The sequence below is a fragment of the Panulirus ornatus genome, chromosome 32 (assembly GCF_036320965.1).
Source record: "Panulirus ornatus isolate Po-2019 chromosome 32, ASM3632096v1, whole genome shotgun sequence".
Classification (NCBI taxonomy): domain Eukaryota; kingdom Metazoa; phylum Arthropoda; class Malacostraca; order Decapoda; family Palinuridae; genus Panulirus; species Panulirus ornatus.
In genome coordinates, this window is record NC_092255.1 from 19,148,868 (window position 1) to 19,166,679 (window position 17,812).

At 38.7% G+C, this 17,812-nt stretch overlaps 1 protein-coding gene across 1 annotated transcript; it reads right to left on the minus strand.

Moving 5' to 3' along the window:
• Positions 1-5,690: 5,690 nt before the first annotated feature.
• Positions 5,691-17,472, minus strand: mRpL3 (mitochondrial ribosomal protein L3). The gene is made up of 7 exons (XM_071681084.1): positions 17,266-17,472; positions 16,513-16,606; positions 14,050-14,256; positions 12,294-12,422; positions 10,361-10,521; positions 9,453-9,642; positions 5,691-6,068 (listed from the first exon to the last, which is right to left on the minus strand). The coding sequence occupies exons 1-7, from the start codon at positions 17,376-17,378 to the stop codon at positions 5,832-5,834; spliced, it is 1,131 nt and encodes a 376-aa protein (XP_071537185.1). The 5' UTR covers positions 17,379-17,472; the 3' UTR covers positions 5,691-5,831.
• Between the last annotated feature and the right edge of the window lie 340 nt (positions 17,473-17,812).

Sequence of the window (17,812 nt, forward strand, 5' to 3'; positions counted from 1 at the left end):
GAGGGTGGATGTGCTGGAAATGAGATGTTTGAGGACAATATGTGGTGTGAGGTGGTTTGATCAAGTAAGTAATGTAAGGGTAGGAGAGAGGTGTGGAAATAAAAAGAGTGTGGTTGAGAGAGCAGAAGAGGGTGTTTTGAAATGGTTTGGTCACATGGAGAGAATGAGTGAGGAAAGATTGACCAAGAGGATATATGTGTCGGAGGTGGAGGGAATGAGGAGAAGTGGGACACCAAATTGGAGGTGGAAAGATGGAGTGAAAAAGATTTTAAGTGATCGGGGCCTGAACATGCAGGAGGTTGAAAGGTGTGCAAGGAATAGAGTGAATTGGAACGATGTGGTATACTGGGGTCGACGTGCTGTAAATGGATTGAACCAGGGCATGTGAAGCGTCTGGGGTAAACCATGGAAAGTTCTGTGGGGCCTGGATGTGGAAAGGGAGCTGTGGTTTCGGTGCATTATTACATGACAGCTAGAGACTGAGTGTGAACGAATGGGGCCTTTGTTGTCTTTTCCTAGCACTACCTCGCACACATGAGGGGGTTGTTATTCCATGTGTGGCGGGTTGGCGATGGGAATGAATAAATGCAGACTATGAATTATGTACATGTGTATATATGTATATGTCTGTGTGTGTATATGTATGTGTACATTGAGATGTATAGGTATGTATATTTGCATGTGTGGACGTGTATGTATATACATGTGCATGTGGGTGGGTTGGGCCATTCTTTCGTCTGTTTCCTTGCGCTACCTCGCTAACGCGGGAGACAGCGACTAAGCAAAATAATAATAATAATAATGATAATCATACTGCATAAAAATATGAGGGCATTGAGTACCTTGACCGTATGGGAAAGATATTGGAGTTTTTTACCTTTGTAAATATGCAAGTTGTTTTTCTATCATTTGTTGCCATTGTCCTCCGTTACCCTGAATTTCTTAAAGAAAATTTGTGCTCAATTGTTAAGGTAGATAGTAGCTGGTAGGCAGCCACTGACCATGGAGGTATATTACTGGTACCACCTACCTGGGTATTGGGAAGGTTGATGCTGCGTAGAGCTAGCATTTCGGTGGTTTTCATGTTGCTCTCTTCTGACCCAGGCCGTCTGATCTACATGAACCTTAATGTGGTGATGGGATTTGTGTAGAGCAGTGATGGATTGAGCTATGGCAGTGGGGATTTTCCTTTCCCTGGTAGGTTTAACCATTCTGCAAAAATTGAGCTTGAGCTCTCAGACAAACACATGAAGGCTATTTTCTCTCCTATACTTCTTGTTCTTCCCTTCTTGGTCTGTCAAAGGAATTGGTCATGTGTTTTAGTTAAAATGAATTTGTAAGAATATTCTAAACTGAATTAAGAGTGCTGAATAGCCTTAGATGCTCCAGTGCTTGGCTTATAAGCCTAAATTTTATAATCCAATCCAATCTTGTGACCCAGGGAGTTGTCTTTTCTTTCTGCTTCACCACACGTGGACTGCTGTCATTCAGTCCACATATGGACAATTTCTTTTTGTCACCCATAATGTTTGACAACACTTGACTCATTCTCCCTAACTCTAGATATTTTTGCAGTGAACATTGTATTAGGTCTGCCTTTTGGCAAATTGGTAAGAGCAGTAGGTAAAAGTAGTATGTAGGAACATTTGACAGGAGCATTAGGAAGAAACATCAGTTAGAAGTAGTAGGTACAAGCATTTGGCGGGAGCTTTAGGTAGACGTAGTAGGTGGGAACATTAGGTATGCACCTTAGGTTGTAGTTGGTAGGAACAAGAGGTAAGAGCTTCTGGATACACTGTGCTAAAGTTGCCCTTTGCTAGTTGATCGTTAAGGGTGAGGCAATTAAGGCTATGAAGCACCACTGAGATTCACCAGTTATGAAGACTCATTTGCATGGCCACCCCTTTGAGGGAGTTCCCAGAAGGAACAGGTGCCAAAGATATAGATGGCTAGCTAAGTAATGTCTTCATTAAATGCATATTTATTGGTGATGACTCCCTCTCCTCACATAATCCAGATAAAATCACCAAGTCACTTATTTCTTCACATTTCTCACCCTAATTTTAAATTGTGTTCTTCAACATCTGATATATGTGTGTTACTGCTAACAGGGTGTTACCGGAATCCACCTGCATGAGGTTTTATCAATATAAATGGATTAAACTTGGGAAATTTCTCATGCTGAAGAATTCCTTCATTTCATTGATACTGGTTGTGGAACAAACTTGAAGCTGCAGAAACCCTCTGAAAGTGGTTCTGGTGTTCAATGATTGGACTTGTGTCATCTAACAAACTATATATTTACCACAGGGTCATGATGATGCTGCAACAACCCCTCAACTGATGACAATCTGTGCTCATGAGCATTTATCATAATTTTCAATTCCTGTAATTTCTCTCTCATTTTCATGGATAAGGGGCTGTGGTTTTGGTGCATTACACTTGACAAGCTAGAGAATGGATGTGAGCAAATGAGGCTTTTTTTTTTGTATGTGTTCCTGTCTGCCTGAGTGTGGAAGCATGTACAGAACATCAGCTTGGGGAGGAACAATGTGGTATCAGAAGTGGTAGAGGGTATTTGGATTAGGTGTTTTCTTTTAAGATGTGTGTGAGAAATACTTAAAAATGTGTATGTAGCATTTATAGATCTGGAGAAATCATATAATGGAGTTGATATAGATTCCTTGTAGGAGGTCTTTCAGATATATTGTGTAAGAGGAAAGTTTCTAGCACTTAGTTTTTATCAACTGTAAGGCACTTCTGCAAGAACGGAGAGAGGAGATTGAGTGGTTTCAGATGGTCTGTAGCAGGGCAGTGTGATGTCAGCATGGCCATTTAGTTTGTTTATGGATGGGGTGGTGAGGGAGGTAAATGCAAAAGTCTTGACGAGAAGGGTGAGCATGCAGTATGTAGGGGTGAGGGAGCCTGGAAAGTGAGTTAGTTGTTGTTGGCTGATACAGCCCTGGTGGCAGATTCGAATGAGAAACTGCTGAACATGGTGACTAGAAGAGTATGAGAAAGGAAGTTGAGATTGAATGTAACTAAAAGCAAGGTTATTAGGTTTAGCAAGGTAATGGGGCAGGTTAGTTGGGGCATGCATATGAATGTTGAAAATTTGAAGGAAGTGCTTTGTTTTAGATAACTAGGAGTGGACATGGTAGCAAATGGAATTGAATTGGGGGTTGGATGAGGGAGTGAAGGTTCTGAGAGCATTGAAGAAATGTGCAGCAAAATGGGAGGCATTGGCTTTACTGGAGGAGGGTTGATGTGCTGTTTGAAGCCACTATGTGAAGTGAGGGGAGGTTCAATTGAGAAAGTGATAAGACAGTAAGAGAGAATGGTGGTAATAAAAAGAATATGGGAATAAGTTTACTGATAATGAACAACTTACAAGAGAAATGAGTATTTCTGGTTAATGTTAATCTACTTATTTAGACAGGTTCCAGCAATGGGCAGTTAAATGGCCTATGAAATTCAGTCCAACCAAATAAAGAGAGGTGATGTTGGGGCACTGTGAAATGAGGCCAAGCTATGGTCATTATCTTTCGAGACTGGCAGTTACAAGAATCATCTTCTTGGAATGATTGAGGATAACATGCTCAGTCTGTCACTAGCTCACCATACTAGAATTTATCAATTTTTTATATTATACTGATCACCATTTCCCGTGTCAGTGAGGTAGTGTCAGGAAACAGACGAAGAAAGACACATTCATTCATATAACACATATACACACATGTACATATACATACATATGCATACCAGCATACACATATACATAGATACACATTTACAGATGATTCATACTTGTTACAAAAAGGCCACATTCGTTCACTCTCAGTCTCTGGCTGTCGTGTGTAATGTAGTGAAATCACAGCTTCCTATCCACATCTAGGCCCCACAGACCTTTCCATGGTTTATCCCAGACATTTCACGTGCCCTGTTTCAGTCCATTGACAGCACGTTGACCCCAGTATACCACATCGTTCCAATTCACTCTATTCCTAGCACGCCTCTCACCCTCCTGCATGTTCAGGCCCTGATTGCTCAAAATCTGTATCACTCCATCCTTCAATCTCCAATTTGGTCTCTCTTTTTGTTCATTCACCTCTGAGAGATATATCCTCTTTGTCAACCTTTCCTCACTCATTCTCCATGTGTCCAAACCATTTCAACACACCCTCTTCTCTCTGAACCACACACTTTTTATTACCACACGTCTCACCCTTTCATTACTTACTCGATCAAACCTCCTCACTCCTCATATTGTCTTCAAATATTTCATTTCCAATAGATCCACCTTCCTCTGTACAACCCAAGCCTTGCAACTATATAATATTGTTGGAACTACAGTTCCTTCAAACATACCCATTTTTGCTCTCGGAGATAACATTCTCTCCACACATTCTTCATCACTCTCAGAACCTTCGCCCCCTCCCGCACCCTATGACTTTCTTCCACTTCCTTGGTTCCATTTGCTGCTAATTTTTCTCCACTCAGACTCGCAGCCCAAATAAAAGTTGAATCTAATAACCTTGATCTTATATTTATCTCAAACTTTTCCTTTAACACACTTCCAAACTCAGTCACCAGCTTCTGCAGTTTCTCACTTGAATCAGCCACCAGTGCTGTATCATCAGCAAACAACTGACTCACTCCTTAAAACCTTTCATTCCCAACAGACTGCATATTCACCCCTCTTTCCAAAACTTTTGCATTTAACTCCGTAACCACCCCATCCATTAACAAATTAAACAACATTGAGGACATGACACACCCCTGCCACAAGACCAACCTTCACTGGGAACCAATCACTCTCCTCTCTTCCTACTTGTACACCCTTGATAAAATGAAAGGTGGTGACTCTTGCTGATTGGTTGGTAAGGATATTCAATGTATGTATGGATCATGGTGTAGTGCTTGAGGATTGGCAGAATGCATGTACAGTGCCTGTGTACAAAGGTGAAGGGGATAAAGATGAATATTCAAATTACAGAGGTATAAGTTTGATGAATATTCCTGGAAAATTGTATCAGAGGGTGTTGACTGAGAGAGTGAAGGCATGTGCAGAGCATCAGATTGGGGAGGAGCAGTGTGGTTTCTGAAGTGGTAGAGGATGTGTGGATCAGGTGTTATTAATTAGTACTTAGGTCAAACTTGCCTCAGGTAGTTTAATAAGGAAATGTTCAAAATATTATTTTCAGCATGAACCCAAATTATGTTATGTGGCTCCTGTTGTTCATCTCTCTAAGAAGCACAAACATTTGCTGGAGTAGGTTCAACAGGAGGTTGGAAAAGTTTTATCCGATGTACAGATGAGACATGAATAAGTGAGAAGTCAGGAATAATAGTCGATATTTTTGTTTTTAACGATATGACAAAGTCAATACGAAATAGTTCTTTGAGATATGGTCATAATTAACCTAATGGCATAGCAGGAAACATAGTGAGAAAAGTCAAGCAAAGATGACAAAAATTCTTTAAAGCAATGTAAAAGAAATCGAAACAGGTAAGTGAAGTAAGTGAAGTAGGGAAATAATTTTGAGGTAGTTCAATAGTCATTATGAGATGGTGCCCTGTGAGAGTACAAGTTCCACCATATGAACAGGGAATCCCAACACATGCCATTGCATGCACTCAAAATTTGGTAAAAATTTGAGGATTTTCCAGAGGCAAATAACAAAACATAGTGTATGTATATGATCCTTTAATTTCACTAAATTATTCAATGAAGCATTGACTGAGATATGAAAATTTATACATAAATTCATATATAGATAACTTTCTTCTTAGGCAGCCTCTTCATGTTGATCAAGTCACTTAATTAGTTTTTAATTTTCAACAAAAGAAATAGAAGGCTGAGAAAATATATGCAAATTTTTGTCATACAACTCTTCATCTGTTTCTTGTTCATCTTGAAAGAATGTTGGGAACGGAGGATGGCTTTCTGCAGTATGTTTACGATGTGGTAGAATTGAATCATAAATGCACACATATGCACCTGTTGGCCCTGGGATTGCTGGACCTTGAACCCAGAGGACATTGTGGACTGTGTTGATACGCCAAACCTGCAAAGGTATTAAAGAATAAGATATGGATTAAGAATAATTTTCTCAGGATAAGGTGTATTATTTCAGGAAGTACACTATTTCTTGTCTAACACAGGGGTTGCATTCCTAGAAATAGCACTGGGCAACACCACACTGCATAAACTTAACTCTTGAGATATTAAGGGGTGAAGGAGAATAGCCACTTAATGTAAAATGCCAAAAACATTTAGTTTTTTCATAGTAAAAACATAATTGAATAACTTTAAATACATACCACATAAATCTGGATAATGTACTAGTTTACTCGTATAATAATATACGTATTTTAATGTACTTGCCATGGACTGATGATTATGTACTCATAATGATAATGACAAGATTGGAGGGTTTAATGCAGAGGGATCTTTCAACTCTATCATCATTGTAGTAGATGCATGAGATCATGAGTGGATGGAATTGGCAGAGGTGATTTCTAGCCTCAATCTCAGTAGTAGTGGATGCGTGAGGAGAGAGGATTGGATGCTTGATGACAAGACACAAACACAGGTTTGAAAGAGGAAGTGATTTTTTTTATGTGCAGCCTTTCATAGTAAGTCTTTCAAGAAATCCCTGTAAGGTGATAACAGATCTTAAGTACTTTCTTAGGTTTGAGACCTCTCCATTTTTGTTAGTGTCTCAGTCAGTGTGTCTGCCTTACTGAGGAAGTCTGACAATGCCTTTGTTGAAAACAGGATTAACAGATTTGTCCTCCTAATCATTGTCACTGATGCACACACTAAATGTTATCAACTCTTGAAGCTCTTCATTGCTTCTCTTGGTGATGAGACTGAAGCAGCTCTTCCACTTATTAACCTCTCATGTAGCACCAGTGGGATTCCTGTACTATCAAACTTACTTGTCTCGGCCCTCACAGACAGTGACTTTTCACACATTCCTCAATAAAACCTGGAATTTGCCCCCTCACCCCAATCTATAGCCCATGCCTCGCAATCATATAACATTGTTAGAACTAATATTCTTTCAAATACACCCATTTTTGCTCTCTGAGACAAAGTTCTCTCCTTCCACACATTCTCCATCTTTCCTAGAACCTTCGCTCCCTCCCCTGCCCTGTGACTCGCTTCCACTTCCATGGTTCCATTCGCTGCTAAGTCCACTCCCAGATATCTAAAACACTTCACTTCCTCCAATTTTTCTCCATTCAAACCCACATCCAAATTAACCTGGCCCTCAACCCTACTGAACACCTTGCTCTCATTCACATTTACTCTCAACTTTCTCCATTCACACACTTTTCCAAACTCACTCACCAACTTCTGCAGTTTCTCACTCGAATCAGCCACTAGAGCTGTATCATCAGCGAACAACAACTGACTCACTTCCCATGCCCTCTTATCCCTAACAGACTGCATGCTCACCCCTCTCTCCAAAACTCTTGCATTTATCTCCCTTACCACCCCATCCATAAACAAATTAAATAACCGTGGGGACATCACACACTCCTGCCACAGACCTACATTCACTGGGAAACAATCACTTCATGTTCACCATTTCCCATGTTAGTTAGGATGCAACAGGAACAGATGAAGAAAAGGCCTCATTCATTCACATTCACTATATGTATATATATATATATATATATATATATATATATATATATATATATATATATTGCCTCTCCCTGGGGATGGGGGAGAGAGAATACTTCCCACGTATTCCCTGCGTGTCGTAGAAGGCGACTGAAAGGGGAGGGAGCGGGGGGCTGGAAATCCTCCCCTCTCAATTTTTTTTAATTTTCCAAGGGAAGGAACAGAGAAGGGGGCCAGGTGAGGATATTCCCTCAGTGACCCAGTTCTCTGTTCTTAACGCTACCTCGCTAACGCGGGAAATGGCGAATAGTTTGAAAAAAAAAAAAAATATATATATATATATATATATATATATATTTTTTTTTCCATGCATATTCACCATTTCCCACATCAAGCAAGGTTCCTTCAAGGGACTGAGACTTTGAGGGAATATCCTCACTTGGCTCCTTTCTCTGTTCCTTCATTTGGGAAAAAGAAGAAAAAAAACGGAAGGGGAGGATTTCCAGCCATCCACTCCCTCCCCTTTTAGTTGCCTTCTACAACATGCAAGGAATACTTCCCATGTATTCCCAGCATGTTACTGAAGGCAACTAAAAGGGGTGGGAGAGGGAGCTGGAAATCCTCCTCTCCAGTTTTACATTTTCAAAGAAAGGGGTGGATGAACAGCTGGGTTGACTGTGGACTGACTGCTGCAACTAGGATTCGAACCTATGCACCTGACCCTAGGCGGGCGATGAATGCGTCACAATCAGAAACACTTACCACTACACTTCCCTTTCTCAATAACAATAATTTTATTAGCATCTCCATCTCTTCCATTTTAGTAAATCTAGGCATGAGATTTCTTTGTGATTCTAGGTGTGGAATCCTTTACACTCGTACAAATCTTATCCTCACAGGCACAAATCACGTGTATAGACTACTTGTTTACAAGGTACCATTAGTACTGTCATGTAAATTGCCTAAAATTCCAATTTTCTTAGGAACTATACTGTCATGACCTTACACGATTTCATTCTTCCACTACCAATTAGAGGAGTTTTTACGTTTAAGTACCATACTCTAGTTAAATGCGCACAGCAAAATACTGTTAGAAATAAAAAAATCTGGGTGGGGTCAAGCTCACTGGACTGCACCTTAGCCTCATTTGGCTCCTACTTTACTAACATGGTGGAAAAGATAACACTGATTCGTAGAGCAAATATAATTGTGTGCAATAATTGGTATCAATAAACTGTATGTCATGTTATCACAAAGTTTTGAAAATCATTTTAAAAGCAAAAGGCCATATCATCTTTTCAGTGAGAATCTTAAAATGACAATGCGTGATGGTGCCTGAAAATGAAATCTCAAGAGCCGCATATAAGTTGAAAGGTCCTATTTTGATTTTTCTTCTACATTCAACTTTAAACACTATTATTTCTTTCTCTTTTACTCCATTAAATGCTAGCATTTCTGTTTCTTTTACTGTACCATATTCTTTCTACCTTTTTTTCTCTTTTTCTACTATACAACACCATTCTGCTATATTTCCCTCTGTTACCATATTTTCTGTCATTATTCCTACTGCATAATGCAACTGCCTACTCCTTTAACTTTCATGATGATTTTTAGTTAGTTTTTGAGCATTTTCTTACATTTCACATGATGAAAAGTGTGACGGTGGTCTAAGCAAATAGTTTTGGCAAACCTCTGTAGGTAATTCCTGCAGTGAAAACGGATATAAACAGTGGCATATAAACACAAGTACACAGAAAGACTGAAAAACAAAATATATATACTATATAAGAACACTACAAATCAAAAATAATACCTTCAATCCTCTTAGTACTCTCCTCTCTCTGCCCATGTGGCCTGGCATCTTCTGACCTGGCAGAACTCTAGCCTTCTCACCACCACTTCCAATATTCCCTCCTCGTCTGTGGCTCTTTGTCACTCCATGAGAAGCTGGCATTCCCTTAAAGCCCCATCTTTTCATTACTCCTTGAAAACCTCGATCAATCCTGTCAAATATAAGATATACCAGGTCTATAGGCTTTTAATCTATTTAATTTTTTCCTATGTGCACTCCATTGCCCACATAAACACGGTACCATCAGAAACAGATGACAGCACTGGTGGCTGATTCAAGTGAGAAACTGCAGAAGTTGGTGACTGAGTTTGGGAAAGTGTGAAAAAAGTTGAGAGTAAATGTAATTAAGAGCAAGGTTATTAGGTTCAGCAGGGTTGAGAGACAAGTTAGTTGGGATGTAAGTCTGAATGGAGAAATATTGGAAGTGAAGTGTTTTAGATATCTGGGAGTGGACTTTGCAGTGAGAGGCATGCAAGGAATCAAGTGAATTGGAATGATCTGGTATACTGGGGTCAACATGCTGTCAATGAACTGAACCAAAGTATGTGTAAAGTATGGTGTAAACCATGGAAAGGCCAGTGGAGCCTGGATGTGGACAGAAAGCTGTGGTTTCAGTGCATTACACATGATAGCTAGAAACTGAGAGTGAACAAATGTGGCCTTTTTTGTCTCTTTTCCTGGCACTGCCTCGTTGAAGCAGGGGATAGCAATGCTGTTTCCTGTGGGGCAGGGTAGCACCAGGAATGGATGAAGGCAGGCAGAATCCAGTTATATCATATACAAACACAAAAACATTCATATTACATTTATCTACACATTACATGCATATGACATACTGATATATGATCATGAAAATATAAAAATCTTACGTGACACCAGCAACATCAACATATTTTCCTGGCTGGAAGTGAGAAGCATAAAGTGGAGTGCCAGGGGCTAATTTTGCATTTGGAGTGACAAGGAATTTATTTAGTTTCTTCTTTGGAAGAATTCCCGTTGTAGAGAATATGCTGAAGTACTCCTTTGTGACCTGTAAAGATGATACAAGATGACGAACATTCTGTGTCCTATTATTGCATGAGAATTAATCTATTTGAGCAAGAATATAGACTACCGGGGCCTTATCCAAAACCCAGCTGAGAAGTCTGATGGACATAATTTGGTCATATCTCTTCCTAAGAGATTCGTCCTTATCCCTATGCCACTGTCCCCTGAACCTGAATACAGAAAGTTGGTGTTTCCCTGTGCTTCCATAACTTGTCCATATTTATTCACCATTTCCTGTGTTAACAATGTAGTACCAGGAACAGACAGAGAAAGAGCTCATTTGCATATACCCACTCTCTAACTGTCATGTATGATGACTCTATTACATTTCTAAGCCTTGTATATTAATATGTTGGACATATATTTTTTTTGCTATATAAACAAAGCAAGATGAAATAGGATATTTAAACAGTTCAAGATGCAGATCTCTATTATGCCATTTGTTAACACTTATCATCATAGTCTCACACTATCATCAATTTTACCACATTTTGAGCAATGTATAGTGATATAAAGTACAAATAAATATTTCTTTTCAGCTTAAATACATCAAAAAGAAATACAACAATTCATTCTTTCTGGAAACATCTCTATTGCATGAAGAATGAACTTTTGTAGCATTGTGTTTCAGATAAAAATTCAGTCCACTTACTTACGATACAAAAAGTAGATAGACAATCTCATGAATAAGAAAGTTGGTTGGAAGGTGGAAGTGCTGGGAAGGAAGTGAGGCTGCCACTCACTCAGGTTACTCTGTCCTGTCAGATCAGTGGAAAATCCACCAAATCCAGCAACTCTAATTCTCCTTTTGGCAAAATTCCTGGATGATCTTGAGGAACTCAAGTGATTTCTTGGATATATTACATATAATTCTCTCCACACTCCAACTAGAATTCCACCGCCACATACACTGTTTAAATACTCTCATCAACTTTTGTACTGTTTTCATTTAGCACACTTTTATATTTAATTTTCATATTTTGTATAATTATTGTACACTGTGCAGTGTTTATAATTTGCCTTTTATAAATGTCATAAACAAGTGATAAAAATATTTCCAAGAGTGGGTGGACCTAGATTCAGGAACACATCCCTATTTCTCACATGTCATTGTGTTGGATAACACACACACATTATAGTGAAGTACAATATTGTGTGCTTAACTTTTTTGAATACTTAGATTAATGATGCATCTATACTGTAATGTATGTTTCTTCACAATTTATTCATAATTTTGTAAGATAAGTAGGATGAGAAATCTCCCCCATGAACTGGTTTTTTCCAGCTGGTACCACATTAATGTGTTGTTGCGTAGTCAAATAATTTTCTATGGGTACTTTAGCAAACTGCATTAAAAACAATTACAAAATGTATTACTGCCCAACCTTCTGTGGACAGAACATGGTGAATCCATGCTTTTCTTTCTCGTTTCTTTCATGCCTTTTCATCATTTTCCATCTTTGTAAGGTAGCATCAGGAACAGATGACTGAGCTAAAGAGGAAAAGTTCTTGCGTTACTTCCTCCTCTGGTCCTTCTTTTGGAAAGTAATAATAAAGGAGAGAGGGTTTCCAACCCTGACTTGCACCCCATTTAGTTGCCTTCATAATCCCTGGGATATTGAAATATAATTTGCTGTCTGGAAACAAGACAATAAGGCAAGTACTCTTTATTATTACTGTAAACATAAAGGTATAAGAAACAAAACTAGTAAAAATATATTATTAGGAATATGAAATAAAAATATAACAACTTACCATTCTAGGATCCATTGAATCTGCTCCAACTATTAAAGCACCGACTTCTCTATACCTTTTTTTCTTCTTCATATCATTCTCAGTCAATTCTTCTGGTGGTATGTACTTTATCACATGGTTGTCGGATACCTGAAAATTTCACCACAGCTAATAAAACAGGATAGATTTTTAGCATATCCCAAAACCCACAGGTGAGTTAATAAAATATTATCAATTGAGAAAGTGCTGTTAGATATGTGTCAAAAATTTCTGTCTGTATCAACATGTTTATATACTCCTATACATATGTAGTTAGGATATTCATTTTTGTCCCCCTTGCCTTCATATTATGGCACTAGAAAGGCATTCTAGTAATCCTCAGGCATTTTACAATGAGCCATACATAATGCACATTGAAACCCTGATTAGTACGCAGTAGTTGGTAGGCAGCCAACAACCAGGGAGTCATGTTACCAGACCTACCCACCTGGGTATAGGGAGGGTTAGTGATGGCTGCATAGTGAGCCAGCACTTCAGTGGTAGTCAAATTTCACTCCTCTGACCCAGGTAGCTGTCTTTTCTTTGTGCCTCATCCACACATGGGTATTCTGTCCCGAACCATACAATCTCTTCTTCTCATACGTAACACTTAAGAACACTGTCTCACACAGCTCATTCTTTGTAACTAGATTTTCCTGTGGACAGTACTATGCACTAGCCCTGCCTTTTGACAAAATGGTAGGAGCAGTAGATAGAAGTAGTAGGTAGGAACATTTACGCAGGAGCATTAAGCAGAAGTAGTAGGTAGGAACATTAGGTAAAAGTAGCCAGTAGAAACATTAGGAGGGAGCCTCTGCAAAAACTGGCCTCTTAAGAGTGAGGCATTAAAGGCTAAGAAGCAGCACTGGAGTTCTCTATTTATGGAGACTCTATTGCCTTGGCCAACCATTTGAGGAAGTTCCAGTTGGAACAGGCATCAGAGATATAGACATAGATAGAAAACTCTGATTAACTACTCCATAGTACTGTCACCTTTTTAAGATATTCATCTGAAATCACATCCACTACAGCCTCTTTGCCACACTTCCACCAACTCTCCTCTTTTCACCACAACAGTTTCCATGCTTCTATCACTTCACATACTTCTCATCCCAAACATCCTAAGCAGGCCACCCTATCATCTGATACATTCAAGTCCTTCAAAATACTCACTCCATCTCCTCTTTACTTCATTTTCACATGCTACAACTTCCCAATCTGCTTCATTCATTGATGCCCCTATTTGTTCTTTTGTTCTCCTCATATTATTCACCTCCTTCCAAAACATTTTCTCATCCTCCCAAAAGCTTGATGTCTTTTACTCTCTTCAACCTTCCTCTGACCTCCTGCCATTTTCTCTAGTACACCTCTGAAACTCAATCTGCTACTTCCAAATTATTCACAAAGATCCCTCCACTTCACATCACACTGATCATGACTTTCATTGTCATCTCCCAAAATGGTGTACCTCAACATGAAGCAGATGTAATATTCCAATTTTCTTGGTTATCTCAGTTTACATATACCTCATAAGATTTGAGGGCTCAGTTCTATCTCCCACAGCCCTATCTGGGATCAAACCACATGATAATTCACTAATCACCCTGATGATTTGTAGTCACATTATGTGCCTAAATGATTACTATACTCCAGCTGCTCAAGTACTCTTTGCACATACCTAAAAATTGATTCATAGTTAGTATATGGTTCTATAACACTCAAGTATAAATCAACTTACTTGTAGTAATGTTGTCAAAAGTCTTCTTCCATCTTTGGTCCACAAGGGGTAAATACCAAGTTTTCGTGCAATAACTCCACATCTTGTAGATTTTTCATTCCACAAACCTCTTTCCCACGGTTCAGATTTTAGTGGTGAGGAATATTGCTTTGTTATAACTTCACTCAGAAATGCTTCATTTTCAGGGGTGATGTCTTCAGGGTATGGCTGATAAGTAAAGGAATAAAACTATGCATAAATTATCCAAGTAAACCCATGACGTACTGAGCTCATTCCAGATAGAACTGATTGTCACTGTTTCCACTGTCAAAACAGTAAAGAAAAATGGATCTATTTAATGTGATTTCTGATCCACAAAACTCTTTCTTCCTGTAACTTAAGACTGGCATGCATGAAGCAAGAGTTCTTTATAAGGAGTGCTGTTAATGTGATTTGGGTTAACTTGTTACCATACCTCATAAAAATGTACACATTCCATTCAACATTACCTCACCTTGAGTATATCTTACACTGGTTTTGAAGGTCTTTCTTCTACCCCCTCCTTGTTATTCTACTTTGTCAGGCTGATGGAGACCATGGCCCACAAGCCTACGTAACTACTACATCCTGGCTGGTTTGGTATACTTTGTACATACTTGTCTGGGCCCTTTTAAAATGTTTCCACAGCACAGTCATCAGTTTTTCCAGTGGCTGCAGACCATGAGAATTCTGGTAACAAGATGTTTATACTGCTGTTTCTCACTAAGCTTACCATACCTTTTGATGTCAGTGGTAATATAATAATCTATACCTGTTCCTCCAACAGGGAAGTATTTAAGTGCAAGTTGCGTACCAAGCCTTCCAAAGTTTTAAGTTACAATATACCTATCGCTTCTGCACTCTAGCAAGTATCGCTTCAGTACTTTCAGTTGTTCCTAGTAGCTTAGATACCCCACAGAATCAATTAACTTCTTGAGGCATGAAAAATTCATGTCACTAATGAAACAATGGTCTTCATGGCAAGAAATCTACCTGAAAGGTTCATTCCAAATGTCAGGATCCAAATGAAAGCAACAACTATCAGTGTCACCTTGGACAACATAGTCATTGATCTTGATAAGGTATCTACCCAAACAATGCAAACTCTACAAAAAAAAATACTAGAGCAAAATTTTCTTTGAGATAGTAAAGATAAAGATGCAACATCATAAGAGGAAAAATGGCATAACCCTCTGGTCTTTAAATACTGCCCATATGTGGTGCTGTCATTTGAAATCAGATCCCTTAACTGGCTTTAGATTATTCAGAAAAAGAACAGCCTGAGAACCATAAATTCTTTCCTGTTGATATACCCAACAAGACAGCTTCTGCCCAAACTCTTGCCACTGCATGACCCTCCAAATAATTTGTAGCTCCATCCAGAGTACAATGTATCTCTCCAGTGTCAGCAAATCCACAAAGGCTTTTAAAGTCGTAGCTCTCTACATTTTCCTTGAAGGTCCATCATTCCAGAACTTTGAAAAGTTCATGTGGGATATCTCTCAAAACATTATTTTTTCCAGAATATTCACCTATAATGCCATTCTCATGGACTGTAAGTTCACTGAATCATTGGAAACTTCTGCTAATTTGAGTTTTCCCAGATATTCTAATTGGTGACAAGATGCCACCCTCTGATCTAGCAGGTCAGCAGATGTTTCTGAAAAAGCTGAAGTATTATCTGCTGAATGGCAGAGATAACCTCTTTGGAATCACACCTGTTCCCATGCTAAATGAACTTCTTGTCTGGAACTGTCCACAATTTTCCCGCATCTACGATGAACCTATAATTAACAATTTTCCCGCATCTAAGATGAACCTATAATTAATCAACTTTGCCTGATACTTTAAATGAACTGTTTTCAGAAAATAAGATATGTGAGCACTATTTTAATGACATTTGTCCAGCTAAGAGGGCTCAAATAAACCTGGTAAAAATCTATGGCACTATGCTTACTCTACATGTCACCACAATGAACAGCTGTTTACTTACTTGCCTGAGAAACAAGAACTTTGACATTTTTTAATAAAACAAAATTGGCTAATGGACATTTGGGTGTTCTATGAATTTCAATTCCACATATAGTTGCTCTTGTTTCTTGTCACAAACTGAGTACTATGAGCAAGTTTGATTAAAATCATTCAACATTTAAGGGTCTTACAAGTAGTTAGTTTGATTTCTTGACGCTTACTAGAAAAAAAAATCCAGGAACTTCAAGAGAATGGATACTTTATTAAATAACGGGTCAGCACCCTAACCAGAAGGCAACCAATTACAGTAATATCAATAAAATGCACAACAGTATAACAAAGAAAACTAAATAATTTTAAATCAATGACACGAAATTACTTTTGTTCATCCTTTACAAGAATGCCAGTAATACATCCCCTTATTCTCTTCCTATTCTTTACATTTTTAACAGAGAAATAAATTCTATGACAGACCGTCCTTGTAGTCTTGGGTAGCCAAAATGGTGGTCTCGTATGTCTCCTCTTCACCCTTGACATTTGTCGTTTCTGTGTTGTACATACTAGTGGTCTGGAAAAAATTAAATCAACTGAGTATTAATTATGATAACAATGATAAAAAATAATAATAAAGGTAAGTCAGTAGTAATATTTCTTTACACTTTATTTCCCTTCTTTTTAATGTTACCCAAGACAGCACAGGTATATATATTTTCCTATAAGTCCACAGTAATAACATCAAATGCTCCAAGTACAGGGCCAAAGTGTTAAAAGGCACCCTAGTGATTTCACAGGACAGTCACTCCCACAGTAGAATTTTTAAAAACTGCAATCGAAGCCAATGTCCACCCAAACCTAATCTTCAGACTCATGCGAAACCTTACCAAAGAGGCATCATGCTTAGGAGTAGCACTTCTGCACTGAGGAGTGCTTTAGTGAAGTTGATGGTGTGTTTAAAGGTTAAGGTGAACATCAGTCTGGACTGCTTCCTTCACACAATGTCCTTTGGGGCGACTCTCCTCTGTGGCACCGTTAGCACTATAGCCCATGTTGTAAAATCATTAAATGTCCCGGTCTAGTTTCGATACGAGGATGAACTAATGAATTACTATCACTTCGACCCTTGATGTCTTTAACCTCACTTACCCGTTGCCTCCAAGCTAAAAATTACAGATCTTGTTCCCGTACTCAATACGAAACACATAATCACCCTTGATGAACAAAACTCACTTCAGTGCCTTTTGTTGATCAAATACAGTAACTGCTAACTTCTGACATCTCCACGTTAGGCTTGTGAGATTTCCCCAATATGTCATACTCTTCAGTCCGAACAAAGCTGCCATTGGTAATACAATGGATATTTAAAGAGCATCACCGTCTCTTGGTGTTGTTGTTTACAATGTGTCTGCTAGCAGGACCGGATCGGTCCCAAGGGGGGGGGGGTCACCTGTGCGAAAACCGACGATTCTCATCCGCTTTGTAGAAATGAACAAAAATTGATACAAACTCTTGTTACACCACGTTATTAAAAAAAATAGGTGTAATTACTGTATCAGAGAAAGGACGAATGTTTTGATAGGTTTTTGATGTCTTTAAGCGATTCTGATAATTTCCACCGGCAGTCACGACAGACGATATATGATCCCTAACCAAAGCTCAAAACCCCACTTCCGAAGTTGATGTCCTAGACGAAAATATTTACCATTTCTTCTAATTTACCCTAAGGAGGAAAAAGCCATGGGAAATATCTGAAAACGAACCAAATAGTTGGTACCAA

What these genes read in the sequence shown, in the direction of transcription:
- mRpL3 (XM_071681084.1), bottom strand. Translation starts at nt 17,378, where the DNA reads ATGGCAGCTTTGTTCGGACTGAAGAGTATGACATATTGGGGAAATCTC. An exon ending in TTTTGACAACATTACTACAA is followed by an intron (nt 12,423 to 14,049) that starts GTAAGTTGATTT and finishes TGAAATTTTCAG; the next exon opens with GTATCCGACAACCATGTGAT. An exon ending in GTTGATGTTGCTGGTGTCAC is followed by an intron (nt 9,643 to 10,360) that starts GTAAGATTTTTA and finishes TATATTTGACAG; the next exon opens with GATTGATCGAGGTTTTCAAG.